This window comes from Oncorhynchus gorbuscha, linkage group LG16 (assembly GCF_021184085.1).
Source record: "Oncorhynchus gorbuscha isolate QuinsamMale2020 ecotype Even-year linkage group LG16, OgorEven_v1.0, whole genome shotgun sequence".
Classification (NCBI taxonomy): domain Eukaryota; kingdom Metazoa; phylum Chordata; class Actinopteri; order Salmoniformes; family Salmonidae; genus Oncorhynchus; species Oncorhynchus gorbuscha.
In genome coordinates this window covers 12,692,143-12,711,402 of record NC_060188.1, presented here as the reverse complement: position 1 = coordinate 12,711,402, position 19,260 = coordinate 12,692,143, and the positions used below count along the sequence as shown (strand labels likewise).

The window sequence follows — 19,260 nt, the reverse complement described above, 5'->3', positions numbered from 1 at the left end:
ACTTGTGAGTGAAGTGGTTATTAGTGTGGGTATGTGTGAGTGTGTGCACTAGGTTACAAAAGTGCAATGTTACATAGAAACATGCAAACTTAACTAGTCGATGGGACGACTAGGTTATAGGTCCCTCAGAACAAAGCAGATTAATAAAACAAACCGCTTGGTCTCAACCTTCCACATACAGTCAATCGTTGAACAAAATCTATAAAACATAAAAGTAATCCAAAAAGTAAACATTGTACTGTTCCTCAGAGCATAAACTCAAATGCCAGTGCAGAAACTAGTAGCAACAATTTTGACTTTAAAACTGAGTAACCAGAAATAGTTTGCTCAGGGTTACTGGTTGTGAAAATGGTGAGAGGGTTAGGGGTTCATTCATGCTTGGTTGCAGTTGTCTAATGAAATACTATACGGCACAGGTCAGCTTGGTACTACAGTATAGTACCTCTCTAAGGGTAACAAAGTGCAAAGAGTCAAACTGGGCTATGTTATGTAGTAATAATGTCCAGCTTTGGCATAGAATGCAGTGCCTCATACCAAATCATTATCTGGCCTCAGACAGTTAAAAGCCTAGAAAGTAGCCTAGCTGTCAGCCATTTCTACCCTCCCAGGGGAACCTACTGGTTTCTAGTAGTCAAATAATAATAGTGCATTCTAATTTAAAAAAAACCTCACCACAAACTGTCTCTCTAATACCGTAGCGTAATAAACATTTGGTATCCGTTTGGTGGCAGAACTTCCCTTTTCAGTCAACAAGATCCATCTTGCAGTCATGTAACTATTGTTCAGGTATTATAAAGAGAGACATCCAGTCTGTTTTAGGCATCTTCATTTAAGACGTTATGTGCCCTTTTCATTGACTACAGTATGTGCCAAACATGATTACAATAAGCAACAACAAAATATATTTTTAAAACTTTATAGTCATGAACTAATTATAATAATCCGGATTCAAAACCAATTCAAATTCCTCAGTTAAATGTGAGGAATTGTCACTTTAAATATAGATATTGATGAATAAATAAAAAGCACTGTCTCACAAGATTAATTGGTTAACCAATAATAAAGAGTGTAACTCAACAATAGCAATTGTAAATGTAAATAATCTGTCATGATTCCCTATTCAAAATGGTTGTATTTTCAATGGCACAAAGCATCCAAGTTCAGTCTAGCATTTAGGCTATGTGGACTGCACTAAAAGGGAGGTAAACTTCAAACAAAATGAGCACTCACAAGCCAAGGAATGAACCCTTTCACCCATACCCAGTTACCCTTCACCCAGTTACCCAGACACTTCACCCAGTTACCCATACCCTTCACCCAGTTACCCATACCCTTCACCCATACCTGACCACAGAGAGACAGACAAAGCCAGAGAGAAGGGAGAAAGACAAACAAACATGGAAGAAATCATGAGAGGGAGAATATCCTCTCTAATACACAGTAACTCAAGTAGTTCCATAGGACTCTGTGACGGGTCTGGGAGTGCTTTGTGCATTACTAGCATGTATGTATGTATGCTACGCTGTGAGTGTGTGTGGTGTGTGTGTTTGTTCTAATGTTTATATGCTATGTGCTGCATAGGTTGCAATAGAATGACATCTGAAAAATACTTCAGAAAGAATGAATGCATCATTGAAGGTCCACTTTGACAAAAGACATAGGTTGAAATGGTAATTAACACATAAGGATAAGTCAACAGCAAATCAACTATTGCTCAAGTGTAACTTCACTTGCATATCATGATTTTTTTGGTAGACATTTCTATGTGTATTTCTGACATAAAATCCTTAATCTCCTTTGTGTGTAATCTTCACAGATCCTCTGCTGTGTGTGTGTTGACCAGTGAGCCAATATTCCCTAATATAAATAGCAACGCATGTATAATGGCAAGGTGGACACAGATACAGTATGAACATTCTTGCACATGTGTCAATCCCTATTATGTAAATCACTTTATCTGGCCTTCCATGCACTTTATCTGGCCTTTCATGAACACCTCCCATCTTCTCTTCCCAAGTATTACCTTTTGAAACAGTCCCCCCCCCAGAGGTCCTAAACCCTGTTCCCCACTGGTCCCCCTCCAGGCAGGGTGGGGCTCAGTCTGAGGGACAGTGGTGGCTGTTGATCCAGAGCAGGTCGTCCAGCACACCCCAGTGCAGGTAGAGGATGGAGCCCACCACCAGCACATGCATGATCTGGTGGCTGTTGCACCAGTAGTCAAAGAGGCCCGGGCGGAAGCGCTCTGGGATGCGCGAGATGTTGATGATCCCGCCCAGTACAGCCAGCGCGTCCATGGTGAGGAAGTGTTGCAGCGAGGTGGGGCTGCCGCCGCCCACACCCACCCAGCGCAGCAGGAAGAAGGAGAAGCGGAACAGGGCCTGCCAGGCAAAGGAGCGCAGGCGCCGCACGCTACTCCGCGCCGTGATGGCCGAGTAGATAGCGTAGCTGGACAGCAGGATGTAGACGAGCAGAGCCACTGTGCGGGTGAATGGGTAGCACAGCAGGGTGCTGTAGACGATGGGCAGCGCTCCTGAGGCAAACACAACACACAAAGTCAGAGGCAGTTAGTCATTGAACTACACCACAAGAAATATTCCCATCCCAGAGAATCATGCACACAAAGCTGCCATCAAGGCAAAGGGTGGCTACTTTGAAGGATCTCAAATAGAAAATATATTTAGATTAGTTTAACACTTTTTTGGTTACTACATGATTCCATATGTGTTATTTCATAGTTTTGATGTCTTCTCTATTATTCTACAATGTAGAAAATAGTAAAAAGAAATGAAAAGCCCTGGAATGAGTAGGTGTGTCCTAACTTTTGACTGGTACTGTATTATATAGATGTCTTTCCTGTCAAAATAAAGGTTTAATAATAATAATAATAATACTTTATTTGGCACTGAATAGGTACTTACTATAGTCATTATTTATGAGATGGGATTTTTATTTTATTTTTGTTAGGTTATGCATGTGCTCTTTATGACAAAGTGTGAAATCAAACTTTTTCCCCCCTACCAAGTTACACATCTTGAAAGGCACCAAATTGCTGGAACGACCCACTGGTTATTGGATACTCAAGATGATTTGCATATATGTAAATTAAAAATGGATAGAAGGAGAGAAGGAGATAAAAAGGTAGAGAGAATGAAAGAAAGAATGAGAGAGAGCTTTTAGTTGCTACCCAGAAGCCCCTCTGCTTACCCAGCGTGTTGATCATACAGATGCCACACATGTCGAGGGTGAGAAGAGTGTGGTAGACAGGCTCTCCTCCCTCGTGGTTCATGAAGAGGTGGTAGAGCACAGAGCCCAGCTGGGGGGACAGGCAGGCCAGGAAGTGGACCACACCCAGCCATGTCACACTGATCTGGGACCAGGGGAAGTTGAGCGGGATGAGGAACAGGAAGCAGAGCAGAGGGATACCTGTCAGGAAGGGGTGAAGGGGATAAACAGGGTTCGGTCAAATAGGCCTAAATCTTGCTGACAACTAGCACCAGGTTTACCAATACAAAACGCTTGCAGTTTGCACTACTGTACTGGATAGTTTATTTTCACCTGTTAATCTATTCCACTGAAATGACAGAAAATGTCAAATGTGTTATGAATTTCCAATCACATTAGCAATACGGCATAGCGCTACTGCATAGACACCTTTTTTCACCTTCCACAAGCTCTTGTTTAGCTTCAGCAACAATTACTGCTGCACTACAGGGCAATCCCACGGTAACAGAATTACACAGAGACTGTATGGCAAGCAAAAAACAACTATGTACAATGACTACTTTGACCAACTTACACACCAGGGTTCTCCCCAGGATATTTTAACAAGGAGGTGCTGCAGAGTACAGCCAAGATTTATGAACACCTGTAACTGCAATTTCCTGCAATCTAGAGCAAACAATGGCCTTATATGATAACAAATGAAGTAATAAAACATGTTTGTTTAAATGGTTTGGTCCTACAGACAGTGAGTCATATGGCAGGCAAACAGGCATCCAGTTACTGTTAGATTGAACGCTAGGATGACATAAGTGACGTTGAACGTGGTACGATTGTCCAGTATCTCAGAAATGGCCGGCCTCCTGGGATTTTTGCGCATGACAGTGTCTAGGGTTTACTGAGAACGGTGCGACCAACAAAAAGCATTCAGCCAGCGTAGCCCTGTGGGCGAAAACAGCCTGTTGATGAGAGAGGTCAAAAGGAGAATGGCAAGAATCATGCAAGCTAACAGGCAGGCCACAAACAGGCAAATAACGGAGCAGTACAACGGCATCTCGGAACGCACAACTCGTCGGTCCTTGTCACGGATGGGCTATTGCAGCAGACGACCACACCGGGTTCCACTCCTATCAGCTAAAAACAATGGGAATGGGAATGTGATCACCAACACTGGACAACTGGTCCTTCTGTAGCTCAGTTGGTAGAGCATGGCGCTTGTAACGCCAGGGTAGTGGGTTCGATTCCCGGGACCACCCATACGTAGAATGTATGCACACATGACTGTAAGTCGCTTTGGATAAAAGCGTCTGCTAAATGGCATATATTATTATTATATATATTATTATATTATATTATTATGTTATTATTATTATATATTATTTTCCTGGTCCGTCTAATCACGGTTGCTGTTATGTCATGCTGATGGCAGAGTCAGGACTTGGCCTAAGCTGCATGAGTCCATGGATCCATCCTTCCAGCTGTCAACGGTACAGGCTGGTGGCGGTGGTGTAATGGTATGGGGAATGTTTTCCTGGCACATGTTAAGTCCCTTGCTACCAATTGAGCCATGTTTGAACACCAACCACACCTTGTAGAATCCATGCCCTGAAGAATTCAGGCTGTTCTGGAAGCAAGAGGGGGGTCTGACCCGGTACTAGATGGGTGTACCTAATAAACTGGCCACTGAGTGTAAGTGCCTTTAGAAAGTATCCATACCCCTTCACTTATTCCACATTTTGTTGTTACAGAGGGAATTATAAATGGATTAAATAGATGTATTTTCTCACCCATCTGCACACAATACCCTATAACGACAAAGCAAAAACATATTTTTTCAAGATTTTTGCAAATGTATTTAAAATGAAATACAGAAATATCTCATTTACATAAGTATTCACACTCTTTTGCTTTGACACTCCAAATTGAGTTCAGGTTCATCCAATTTCCTTGGATCATCCTTCAGATGTCACTATAACCTCCTTGAAGTTCACCTGTTGCCAATTACATTTTTGGGGCATTTTGAAAGGAACACACCTGTCTATATATGTCAGAGCTGCAACTATCCCATGAAGTCCAAGAAACTAGTACATCTCCAAGATTGTGATGAGGCATATATCTGGGGAGGGTATAAAACAACTTGTAGAGTGTTCAAAGTTTCCAAGAGCACAGTGGTCTCCATCATTGGGAAATGTAAAAAAGGTGGAACTAAACAAGACTCTGCATAGAGTTGGCCTTCTGACCAAATGGAGCAACCGGGCAAGAAGGACCTTGGTCAGGGAGGTGACCAAGAACCCACTGAACACTGACAGAACTACAGAGTTCCTTGGCTGAGATGGGAAAACCTGCCAGAAGGACAACAGTCTCTACAGCCTTTTAAGGGAAAGTGTTCAGACAGATGCCACTTCTGAGAAAAAGCCACGACAGCATGCCTGGAGTTAGCAAAAATGCAGGTGAAAGACTGATAGCATCAGGCGAAATATTCTGTCGTCTGATGAGACAAATTGTACTATTTGGCCTGAATGCAAAGCGCTATGTCTGCAGAAAACCAGGCACAGAACATCAACCGTCTAACACCATCCCTACTGTGCAGCATGGTGCTGGCAGCATGATACTAAGGACATGCTTTTCAATTGCAGGGATTGGGAGACTGATAGAGGGAACAATGAATGGAGTCAAATACAGGCAAATCAGAGTGCAAATGACCTTAGACTGGGGAGAAGATTTACATTCCAACAGGACAATGACCTCAAACATACAGCCAAAGCAACGCTGGAATCCTTTCCAGCGTTGGAATGCTGTTCACCACCACTGCCCATCTAACTTCACAGAACTTGAGAAAAAACCCAAATTCAGATGTGCAGAGCTGATACAGACATACCCCAGACGACTCAAAACTGTAATCACCACCAAAGGTGCTTCTGCAAAGTACTGACTCATGGGTGTGAACACTTATTTAAACAAGATATTTCTGCATTTAATTTTCAATACATTTGCAAAAAACATTAAAACGTGTTTTCACTTAGTCATTATGGGGTATTGTGTGTAGATGGATGAGAGATTATTTTTTTTAAATCAATTTTGAACTCAGTGTGTAACAACAAAAAAGAGGTATGTCCGGGGGTGTGAATACTTTCTGAAGGCACTGGGTTTCTTTTCTCTTACGTTCTTTGGGAGATCCCTGCACAGTAAATACAATTAAAACATTTACTGGAAAACAGTGCAGATGCAAAGATCACAGTTCTTTCCTGTGAAAAATCACAGCGTAATTCCGTTACCATGGAATTACCCTTAAACTACAGAGATGTGTAGTAGGTTGCTTCACTTAGGCTATTGGGATGTGCTTGGAGGGCAAAATCAGGTCCTTGAAATTTGATACACACATATCACTCTCCTCCACATCCTGCCTTCTTCCCGTCTTTCGCTCACTCTGCTTTTCCGAATGTAAAATCATTTGTCCTGGCCAGGTGATACAGCCAATGCAATCCAACACCAGAGGAGGCTGGTGGGAGTAGCTATAGGAGGACAGGCTCATTGTATTGGCTGGAATGGTATAAATGGAATGGAGTCAAACATGTGATTTCCATGTTTGATAATGTTCCATTTATTCCATTCCAGCCATTACAATAAGCCCATCCTCCTATAGTTTCTCACACCAGCCTCCTGTCTAACATCTATTTTGAGTTTGATCTCTTCTGCACCCCTCCCTCCATACCCTCCCTCAGCACGACTGAACAGTACAAATGGACAGGCTCTCTAAGGCTGCATTTACACAGGCAACCCAATTCTGGGGGTTTTCCATTAATTGGTCTTTTGACCAATCACATCAGATATTTTTCAGAGCTGATCTGATTGGCCAAAAAAACAATTAGTGTAAAAAATATAATTGGATTGCCTGTGTAAACACAGCCTAAGCGGTCCAAAGTATGATTGCTACTCTTTAGACAGGAGTTGCATGTTTCTATCCAAAAGTATTCCAGCTGTTGAACCTATTGTGCAAATGTAGCATGTGGACAATCTTATTTGGTTTTCAGGTGCCATATATTACCAAAAATGGGACCTGTGTGACTTCACCAACTTGAAATATATAAATATATACCATTTAGCAGACACTTTTACCCAATGAGACCCAATGAGTCATACATCCGTATTTATGTAGCCTATTTTCTGAATGCTATTATGCTGCAAGAATATTGCAATAACCTTTTTCTCTGAATGACAAACATTTTTCTCCTCTGAATGACAAACCTTTTTCTCTGAACATCCTTTTTCTTTTAATTACTTTCTCTGAATGACAAATTGCATAGTAAGGGAGAGGCTAAGCTGCCTGCCAATCAATCAATCATTCCTGGTCTTAATAAAGGATTCCTCTTCCTTTCAGGAATAAATTCCCCCCTGCCCTGGTGATCACTAATCCTGTCTGGTTCAATGACTGTTGGCAGGTGTGCTGTAAGTAAAATGGAAGGAGTTGGCTGACACTAAAACTCAACACTGCATTGGTACACAAGCATCCTTTATACCATAGCAAGTTGACTTCACTTGAGGTCATCAAGAATCCTATGCTAGAAACCATGGTTTCATATGCAATCTTGGTCACTTCAATCTGAAAATTAAGAGGATTTTTAGAGACACAGAGCCTTCTCCTTCTCTACCCAACACATATACTGAAATTATAAGAGTATGTGGGCAAATTCATTGTGAAGATCTCAAACTTGTTACCATACTTTCTGACATAATTACCACATTATTACCAGTTTATTCTGTGCTGTAATGTACTACCAAGTGCAACCAAAACTTTACATAAAGCTTATTATATTAGTCATCAGCTGGTGTTGAGATTTGTCTTTGGCAACTTACTGTGATTCAACTAACTACAATAGCCAGCTGCTTGCTAGTTAGCTAGCCAGCTAACACTTCCCATGGCTGCTGTCACTGGTCATAGTACGGAGCGACTTCCGTGCCAACAGAAACTGTATTTGAATTCAACATTTGTATTTCATGATTGAAAACGGGATTGAATTAATAGTTTTAATTTAAATTGAATTAAATATATTTTCAAATTCAGTTCTCTAAATTCAGATTCAAAACCAGAGGCAACATCCTGGTACTTTGTCAGCAAGGAATGGTAGAAGTTAACAGATTGAATCAAACGTTCTACAGGTTGAACAGGGTTCCGGCGGTTTCTGAAGCCAATGTGGCATGTTTAATTATTATTTTTTCCCCCAATTAATTTGGCTCTAATATGTGTACCATTTTGGCTATAAGCTATTATGTCCCCATTCCTAAATGGGACTCTCTAAGACTCTCTTGAATATTGTCGTTCCTTCTGTTTCTTCTGTTCCCCTCTCTGATGCATACAGGACACACAATAGAGTGTGACAAAAATAAATGCAATTTGGCCCCCATAAGAATATAGTTGAATTGCCCTGTCATAGCCCTTCTGAGGATAGCTTTTCCACTCCCTATTTAATCTTGTTCTTGTGACCTACTGGGTTCAAACTGGGTCTCCAGCATGTCATAGACTGTGTTAGCCCACTTAGCTAAATCGCATAAGTCGAATATGTCTAACACGTCTTCAAATCTCAGGCAAGGTTCTCATCACATAAACATGGTCACAGAAACCACATCCATGTTCCAAGTTTTAGCTTTCAGCAAAGGGGTCATAATAGCTTGTAGCCCAAAGAGTTCAATCGCTAGAGCCAAATTCATTGGAAGAAGATAAATTCAACATGACACATTGGCTTTAGAAAATTCCTGAAACCTGTTTAACACAGAGCGCATGGTTCTCCCCAATGTAAGTGTGATGCTGCGCCACCTTGTAGACTGGCTGCACCACTATGTAAAAAACATATTTTTTTGTTCGCATTTAATAGAGTATTTTTTACTCTAGATTGGAGGAAATGGCACTTACACGTCTTAAAAATTAAAAAATCTCTGAGTACAAAGGGGGTCACTGCCCTGCTCCAGGCAGTGAACCCGCAGCCGTACTCTGCTGCACCACCTTGTTAAAATATCCTGGAGTGAACCCTGGAGTGTGTGATTCTATCTGTTATTTTGTTTTTACCATTCCTTGCTAGCAAAGTATCAGGATGATGTCTCTAGTTTTGAATCTGAATTTAAAGAACTGAATTTGAAAAGTGAATCTGAATGCATCTGAGAAGTTGAATATATGAAACTTTGCTAAACTTGAAATTATATTTTGTAAACTTAATTCACAGACAATGAAAGCAATATATAGCATATTTAAACTGAATATATAAATATTGTATTTGAATATTTAATGCAATTGAAATGTAATTTTAAAACGGAATGAAATATTCATTCAATTCAGTTTCAAATCAGGAAATACAAGTGCAATTCATGAATTCAGTAACTCAATTTGTGCATTACAAATCGAAAAATATAGAATTCAAATTCAATATCTTAATACAAAAATATTGAATTCAAATCGTTCCTGTTTACACTGAAATCGCTCCATAGCAAAGCCTGCACTGCTCTGTTACTAGCTAGCAAACCCACTAATTTACTTCTAGAGACATTTAGCTAGCCAGCCAGCAAGTTATCTTCATCTCAAAATATTTAAACTCACCATGTGTGTATATGTTTCCCAGTTCGTTGTGCATGTAAAAAAGGCTTCTTATACAGTCTTGGACAGAGGATATTGGTCGGTATCCAGTCAGGACGTATTTGTTGAATTGAAGATGAGGAGGTGAATTCGCCCAGTCTAATAGTCTGGGTCCATTTAAAAATGCCATAGCAACCAAAATAGTTAAAACGACGCCGCCAAAAAAGTAAAATAATGACTGTACACCTATATACACATATAATAGAATTATTGCGAATAAAAATTTATTAGACACCATTGATAAAATCTGGGGGGTTCGCTAGCTATAATGTGCCGCTAGCTACATTGCTAGCTAGCTCCCATTGCTACAGTACTGTAGCGAGCTAGCGACAGAAAATATGTTCTTTCTTTTCAGCACCACTACCCGGTGACAGCGTTTTTATCCCGCTGTTTGCTTTTAAAAACCGATACATGTGTCAACCACAGGGGTTGACAAGGACGAGGCCAACCACATACATGGTGTAAGCCCGTGGTATACATTACATATTACATTTGATTGCCGACATAACACCCAACATCTGTCGGAGGTTAGCTAACACAATATAATTCATGGTAGCTGCTAGCTAGTTACTCAATGTGTCGCTAGCTAGCGTACAACATTCCACGGCACACATTAGCCATAGTTAGTTTATCTACACCGGTTCACCGGTTCACAAGTCCAGTGGCTTTAGCTTAGCTACTTCCATCCGTCACCTTGATACCACTGACTACAGAGGAATGGGTTTAGCGGTCAGATTTCCAATACAGTACTAACGTTAGCAGGTCATAACGTAAAATCAGCTAAACGCTCGAGCACAACCACCTCTATTGTCTTTACAAAAATATCCATATTCTGGTTACAGCTAACTAACCGTAGCTAGTTTGTCACCGACCAACAACTGCAGATGTAGTGCGATGGAACGCGTTAGCGTGCTACTGCTGTGATTTGCACCGGGAGATTTCAAACAAATATGGATAAGGAAGATGTTAACCCGACACCAGAAAATATAGATTTTCGTGTCCAAATCTTCTCTCGTATTGGTACCCCCATTTCCCATAAAGATTCCGTCCAAACTCTTGTTAAATGTGACTCGTTTATTCACCGGCGTCGAGTCCCTCGCATCGGATGATTGATGCCCTGTACCGGTGACGCTCTAATCCAATGTTGGTATAGAGCGGTACTGAAGAGAATTATTGCGGGGGACTGACACTGGGGTTTTATGAGAAAACAGCACAAGGGAGACAGGGATACATACCTCACCAGTCACTGTCTGGTATTATTTTGGAATAATGTTTAATAATGGCTGCACCAATAATTAGGCTATCCTCTCTAGAATTTAGGAAACATGAAGAAGAAACCGTTATTTGTACTTTAATCTTACATCTTCTTCTATGTATTTTTCTAATTACTTTCACGTAGTTAACAAATATAGACCTACAACAGCAAAGTTTACTTTAAAATACACAAAAATGCACATTGGATAAGAAGGTGAAAGGTTGACTGTAGTGCCAGCCAGGGTGGCGGAAGCCATGTCAATCAACCAGCCCTTGCAGCTTGCGCTCTATGTTCACTCTTCATTAGCCAATAGGAAAGCCTATAACATGAACACGCCATTACTAAACCAATTGGAGGGCAGAATTGTATTCATGAGTGTGTTCATGTAACATATTATTATATGGGTGCGTTTCTATCTGATATGACTCTGTAGTTGTGAGAGCGCAAAGCATAGAGAAAATATATTGTCCCTATATTGTTGGAGGTATGCTTAATAATTCTAATTGACTGTATAGATTGTGATTCAATAACAAAAACAATTGTTTACCAAAAAGTAATAACTTAGTTATTAGGAGCATATGAATGTTTCTCTAAATATGAATCTAAAATGTTGTTTCCACACTCTCTCTCTCTTTCTCTCTCTCTCTCAATTCAATTCAAGGGTATTTATTGGCATGGGAAACATATGTTTACATTGCCAAAACAAGTGAAATGGATAAAACAAAAGTGAAATAAGCAATATAAAGTTAACAGTAAATATTACACTCACAAGTTCCAAAATAATAAAGACATTTCAAATGTGATATTATGTGTGTTGTAACGATGTGAAATAATTCAAGTACAAAAGGGGAAATAAATACATATGGGTTGTATTTACAATAGTGTTCTTCACTGGTTGCCCTTTTCTTGTGGCAACAGGTCACAAATCATGCTGCTGTGACACACTGTGGTATTTCATCCAATAGATATGAGAGTTTATCCAAATTGGATTTGTTTTCAAATTCTTTGTGGGTCTGTGTAATCTGAGGGAAATATGTGTCTCTAATATGGTCATACATTTGGCAGGAGGTTAGGAAGTGCAGCTTAGTTTCCACCTTTTCTTGAGAGCCAGGTCTGCTTACGGAAACCTTTCTCAATAGGAAGGCTATGCTCACTGAGTCTGTACATAGTCAAAGCTTTCCTTAAATTTGGGTCAGTCACAGTGGTCAGTTATTCTGTCACGGGTGTCGTTGGAAGTAGACCAAAGTGCAGCATGGTGAGCGTACATTTTCCTTTTATTTTAAAATGTTGCCAACAAAACAACAAACAAAAGAAACAACCTTGAAGCTTACAGGGCTAAGTGCCACAAACAAAGTTAACTACCCACACTGAAGGAGGGTGAAAGGGATACCTAAGTATGATTCCCAATCAGAGACAACAATAGACAGCTGTCCCTGATTGAGAACCCTACCCGGCCAAAACATAGAAATAAAGAAACATAAAATGCCCACCCAAATTACACCCCAACCAAACCGAAATGGAAACATAAAAAGGCTCTTTCAGGTCAAGGTGGGAATTATTCTGCCACTGTGTACTCTCTGTTTAGGGCCAAATAGCGTTCTTGTTTGCTCTGTTTTTTTGTTAATTCTTTCCAATGTGTCAAGTAATTATCTTTTTGTTTTCTCATGATTTGGTTGGGTCTAATTGTATTGCTGTCCTGGGGCTCTGTGGGGTCTGTTTGTGTTTGTGAACAGAGACCCACAACCAGCTTGCTTAGGGGACTCTTCTCCAGGTTCATCTCTCTGTAGGTGATGGCTTTGTTATGGAAGGTTTGGGAATCACTTCCTTTTAGGTGGTTGTAGAATTTAACGTATCTTTTCTGGATTTTGGTAATTACTGGGTATCGGCCTAATTCTACTCTGCATGCATTATTTAGTGTTTTACGTTGTACACAGAGGATATTTTTGCACTCTCTCTCTTTCTTTTTCTCCCTCCCGCTCTTTCACTCCCTCTCTCTCTCTAGATGAGTGTCATTTCATATCTAAACTTGAATAACATTATGAGTCTCCCAGTCGGCCAGTCTCAACATTTCAATAGTTGTCCTACGAGGTGACCCTATGGGTGGTACATGCCATAAATATCAGTCTCTTTGTATGCAAGACTTGATGCCATTGTATCTATTTTGATAGTTCTGATTGACACATCAAAATTAAGCTTGGAGCACATTTGGAAATGATCAGCCAGCAAAATGCTGTGGTAGCCATGCTGGTTAAGTGTGCCTTCAATTCTAAATAAATCACTGACAGTGTCACCAGCAAAGCACCCCTACACCATTACACCTCCTCCTCCATGCCTCACGGTGGGAATAAAAAATGTGGAGACCATCCGTTCACCTACCTACCACAGCAGTTGGAACCACAACTCTCAAACCTGGACCCAGACTAAAGGACAGATTTCCATTGGTCTAATGTCCATTACCTGTGTTTCTTGGTCCAAACAAGTCTCTTCTTATTATCGGTGTCCTTTAGCAGTGATTTCTTTGCAGCAATTCAACCATGAAGGCCTTATTTAAGCAGTCTCCTTTGAAGTATTTATTTAGGCTGCAATTTCTGAGGCTGGTAACTCTAATTAACCTATCCTCTATAGCAGAGATAACTCTGGGTCTTCCTTTCCTGTGTTGGTCCTCATGAGAGCCAGTTTCATCATTCGCTTGATGGTTTTGCGACTGCACTTGAAGAAACGCTCAAATTCTTGATATTTTCCGTGTTGACTGACCTTCATGTCTTAAAGTAATGATGGACTGTTGTTTCTCTTTGTTTATTTGAGCTGTTCTTGCCATACTATGGATTTGGTCTTTTACCAAATAAGGCTATCTTCTGTATACCACCCCTACCTTGTCACAACACAACTGATTGGCTCAAATGCCTTAAGAAGGAAAGAAATTCCACAAATTAACTTTTAACAAGGCACACCTGTTAATTGAAATGCATTCCAGGTGACTACCTCATGAAGCTGGTTGAGAGAATACCAAGAGTGTGCAAAGCTGTCATCAAGGCAAAGGGTGGCTGGCTACTTTGAAGAATCTTAAATATAAAATATATTTTGATTTGTTTAACACTTTTTTGGTTACTACATGATTCCATATATGTTATTTCATAGTTTTGATGTCTTCACTATTATTCTACAATGTAGAAAATAGTACAAATTAAGAAAAACCCTTAAATGAGTAGGTGTGTCCAAACTTTTGACTGGTACTGTATGCTTGAAGGGTGCTTTCTTTCTTTCTTTTTCGGACCTGAGCCCTAGGACCATGCCTCTGGACTACCTGGCCTGATGACTCCTTGCTGTCTCCAGTCAACCTGGTCGTGCTGCTGCTCCAGTTTCAACTGTTCTGCCTGCGGCTATGGAACACTGACCTGTTCACTGGAAGTGCTACCTTGTCACAGACTTGCTGTTTTCAACTCTCTAGAGACAGCAGGAGTGGTAGAGATATTCTGAATGATCGGCTATGAAAAGCGAACTGACATTTACCCCTGTGGTGCTGACCTGTTGCACCCACTACAACCACTGTGATTATTATTGTTTGACTCTGCTGGTCATCTATGAACATTTGAACATCTTGGCCATGTTCTGTTATAATCTCCACCCGGCACAGCCAGAAGGGACTGGCCATCCCCCCATAGTCTGGTTCCTCTCTAGGTTTCTTCCTAGGTTCCGGCCTTTCTTGGGAGTTTTTCCTAGCCACCGTGCTTCTACACCTGCATTGCTTGCTGTTTGGGGTTTTAGGCTGGGTTTCTGTACAGCACTTTGTGACTGATGAAAGAAGGGCTTTATAAATCAATTTGATTGATTGAATGATTGATTGCTGTCTTGTTTTCTGTCTTGTTGTGTCTTATGTGTTTGTTGTTATTAGTGTAATGGTGTAATGTCATATTGAAAATGTAAAAAACTTTATTGACAAAATAAAAACCATTCTTCCTTGAGTTATCTATGGCCAACTCATATTGCTCTCTCAAATCATAACAAACTGATTATATTTGGTCATTTCAGAACATACATGTAGCTTGTTATATGGAATGAGAAGGTAAATTCCTGCCTATATCACATTACCCTAGACCTAGTAGGCTATCATTATCTTCTCAACAGTTTCATTTCATTAACCCACACCACCACTTTAGAGAAATGACGAAGTAAATGGTCTGTCAGATGAAGGCATTTAACTGAAAGACCACTGTCGTATTTTTCCACTGAGCAGCACACCAGACCACCACGCCAACCCCTCTTCCGCTCAATTCTCGCTCTCTGAAACCACAGTGTTCTATTCTGTGGCAGACACTCTTTTGTGTCGTCTATACTAAGACCAACATCCCCTCAACCTTCCATTTGCTCGTCCTGTTTGAGTACGAACACACCTTTTCCTATATCAAAAAGGAACTTAATTACGGTACATTATTACATTTACATTTACATTTAAGTCATTTAGCAGACGCTCTTATCCAGAGCGACTTACCCCAGCCTCTCACTCTCACATCCATCACATAGTGGACAGACTGGTCAAAGGTGAGTTTTAATGCTGTATATTTAGTTTTGCTTTGCACCAATTTTATAGAAAGGAAGCATACACAAGTAGTTATGTGAATATGGACAAAAACATAATTTTTGAGTACACATATTCTAATAATTGGATTTGACTTTGATAGTAGGCTGCGGTAACACATTTACTACCACATTAGATAACAAAAGTAAGAGAAATTGAACAAAATATGAACCAAAAAAATGGTACAGTCAATAAGAGAGTGGCCTTTGAAATGGATAAATAACTAACACGTGGGATGAAATAGAACAAGATTGAATTTATGCAAGTGTTATGCTTATACCCTATTATGTATTTCCTAGTTGAGGGTCAAGATTAATTTCCATTGAGGATTCAATTCAGGGAATGAATATGATGACGGAACTAGAATTCAACAATAACCATTATGTAAATTGGGAATATTTTTGTAGAAGTTCCATGTAGACCAGCACCAAGTTTTCATGTTTGTGTAAAATATGGTAAACATTGTTAGCTTATGATCTAGCCTATAGGTTACGTTTGCATGCTGACTTGCAGTAAGTTATGTATGTTATATCTTGGTCAATAATTGTTTACTTCATTATAATAATTACCCTCTAAATAACGTTTATTTTTTTCAGCATGAAACAGTGACTTGTAGCTGTCCGTCGCAAACATCTTCTCACCTCATCCAGGATGTCCTTATTGATAGTGTGCCTCTGGGCAGGGCTTATGATGTCCATTCCTCGTCCCAGTTGCCAATCATGCACCATCGGCTCAGCCAATGAGTGCAAAGAGGCAGAATTTGCTCCTGGAACCAACCTAGCAGGGGAAGGCTTTGACATCACCAAAATGAAACGCAAAGGAGCCTTTGTCATTGACATGAACGTGTGGAAACGCAAAGACAAGACCTGCACCCTCTGTAAGAATCCCTATCTGGAAGGGAAACAACAGAGGCTTCCTTTGGCAGTGGTGGATTGGAGACCAAACCACCAGTGTAGTATGAAAGTGTCCAGTAAACTCCATCGCTCCAGTGAGTCTCTCGTCAGCTCCAGTGGCTCTTCTGTGGAGAATAACTGGCAGGTCAATCTAGAGTTAGAGAAGGGATCAAAAAGTGGGAAGATAATGCTTGCTGGTACCAACTCCAAATTGGCTGAGTACTCCATGGAGAAAACCAAGAGTGACAAGTTCAGTTTCACAAGCCACAGTGTGTCCTGCGGGTATTACAGGTAAACATCAGGTGGCCTACACAGCATGAGCTCATTTTACCCATGTGTCTCTGTGAAACCTCATCTCAGTTTCCTCTGGGGATTGTAAATACAAGTGTGTTTTTGCATGTTTATGTCTGGTATATTTCTGTGATCATTTCATTTTATGAGTGTTTGTCTGTATCCATACAATATTAACCCCCCTCTCTCTTTTCTCTCCAAAAATAGCTATCGAGTATCTGGCCAGCCCAAGTTACACCGAGAATTCAAGACAGCAGTGAAGAATCTCCCCAAAATATATCAACAAGAAAACAAACAACGTTATTACAAGCTTATTGATAACTTTGGCACGCATTACATTACCAAGGTGAGGGAGAGAGATGGTCAACATCAATGTGGTAAATCATCAAGGCAATAGGCACACAAACTAAATAGCAAAATTAGGGATGTTTGCCCCTAGATGTGCAGTTTACTGGCATCTCTCTGGGAACATTCATTACTTTCTACCTCTCATCCTGTGTGTAGGTGAGCCTGGGTGGAACGGTGCAGTCTGTGACCAGTATCAAGCAGTGCCAGGCCAGCCTGCAGGGTCTCAGTGCGGAGGAGGTGAAGATGTGTCTGGATGTGGAGGCGTCTGCCAGTGTGGGTGACAGCAACAGCTTGAAGACTGAGTTCAAGCACTGTCAGGAGGATAAGTCTAAGACAGAGAGCAAGGCCAGTTTCTCCAGTGTCTTCAATGATAGGTGGGGAATTATAGTCTGCTGCTCTTTCACATATAGATTCTCCCTCACACAATTTCTTTATTTCTGTCTCTCTCTCTCTTCACACTTCCCTAATCAATACATACTCTCCCTTGCTGAAATGTGTACAGCCCCTCACAAAAACCTTTTCCCCCTCTGACAACCTACAGGTTCACAGAGGTGAAAGGTGGCCACACCACAGAACCAGAGCTCCTCTTCTCTGCTGAAAAAGATCCCCCCTCCTACAAGGCATGGCTGGACTCCCTACCACACTATCCGGACATCGTCTCCTATTCGCTGGAATCTCTCCATGAGTTGCTGCCCACCACCAACCCAGCTCGGAAGCACCTGCGCAAGGCCATCAGCGACTACATCCTGGAGAAGGCCTTGTGGAAGAACTGTTCTGAACCCTGTCAAACTGGCATCAAAAGTGACCACAGAGACTCCTGCGTCTGCAGCTGCCACAATATCCCTGGGGTGAGCGCCGACTGCTGCCCCACCCGCAAGGGCCTGGCGCGGGTGGTCATCACTGTTCAGAGAGGGGCCAACCTGTGGGGAGACCACACCACTGCCACTGACGGCTACGTGAAGGTGGCTTTCGCAGGCCAGATAATCGGACGCACTAAAGTTATCTACAACAACAACAACCCCAGCTGGGCAATGAGCTATGACCTGGGAACCGTGGATCTGTCAACCAGTAAGAAGCTGAGATTTGAGGTGTGGGACGAGGACGACAAGTGGAACGACGACCTGTTAGGAGAATGTGAGAAGGAGCTGACAGCCGGGGTGAAGGAGGATCTCTGCAACCTCCAGCATGGCCAAATATTCTACAAGTGGGAGGCGGTATGTGCCCCCAGTCTAGGTGGCTCCGCCTGTATGGACTATGTGCCCTCCCCTATGAATCCCCACCTGGAGAAGGTTTATGTGTCTCGCCACTCCCGTCTCATTCCAAAGGACATGCTGGTGAGTATGGGAGTGTTGGTGGACGGACCCAATCTCCATGGCAACAAGAGCCTCAGTCCAGGGAACAGAGAGTGTGGTCGATTTTAGAGGTATGCATGGTGAACCATGTCAAAACCCCAGATAATTTCCAGGTAGATTTCTCCAACCTAAAATAATAAAATAAATGTTTTGGCAAAATGTGTTTTGTTTTCTATACTGTATCTTTGAACTCCCGAATGGCACAGCGGTCTTAGGCACTGCATCTCTGTGCAAGAAGCATCACTACAGTCCCTGGTTCAAATCCAGGCTGTATCACATCTGGCCATTATTGGGAGTCCCATAGGGCGGTGCACAATTGGCCCAGCATTGTCTGGGTTTGACCGGGGTAGGCTGTCGTTGTAAATAAGAATTTGTTCTTAACTGACTTGCCTAGTTAAATAAAGGTTACATTTAAACAAAATAAAACTATTTGAGTATTAGTTGCTTGTTTTGTACTTGTTTGTGTTTATTTACAAGGTAGCTTGCATTCAGTTTCAAATTGTTGAATGATTGGGTTACTTTATGCATAATAAAATGCTTATAGCACACACAGGGATACCTCGTTTATGTCTCAAATGCAAAGTTCTCTGAAGTTAACAATCAGGCAATATGTACATGTTGATGCAAGATGAGCACGTGCAAAGCTGTCATTTATTTTTCTGTCAGGTGTCGTATTGTTACGTTATGCTGCATTTGGTTTTGTT

The 19,260-nt window shown here is 41.2% G+C and overlaps 2 protein-coding genes across 2 annotated transcripts; one reads left to right on the top strand and one right to left on the bottom strand.

Moving 5' to 3' along the window:
• Window positions 1–1,831: 1,831 nt before the first annotated feature.
• LOC124000905 (progestin and adipoQ receptor family member 4-like) lies at window positions 1,832–10,961 on the bottom strand. Its single transcript, XM_046307589.1, has 3 exons — window positions 9,806–10,961; window positions 3,205–3,423; window positions 1,832–2,530 (listed from the first exon to the last, which is right to left on the bottom strand). Exons 1-3 carry the CDS (start codon window positions 10,077–10,079, stop codon window positions 2,097–2,099), a joined length of 927 nt encoding a protein of 308 aa, XP_046163545.1. The 5' UTR covers window positions 10,080–10,961; the 3' UTR covers window positions 1,832–2,096.
• A 4,508-nt stretch (window positions 10,962–15,469) lies between these two features.
• On the top strand, window positions 15,470–19,104 carry LOC124000182 (perforin-1-like). The gene is made up of 5 exons (XM_046306382.1): window positions 15,470–15,635; window positions 16,269–16,856; window positions 17,064–17,202; window positions 17,361–17,578; window positions 17,746–19,104. Exons 2-5 carry the CDS (start codon window positions 16,324–16,326, stop codon window positions 18,623–18,625), a joined length of 1,770 nt encoding a protein of 589 aa, XP_046162338.1. The 5' UTR covers window positions 15,470–15,635; window positions 16,269–16,323; the 3' UTR covers window positions 18,626–19,104.
• The last annotated feature ends 156 nt before the right edge of the window (window positions 19,105–19,260 follow it).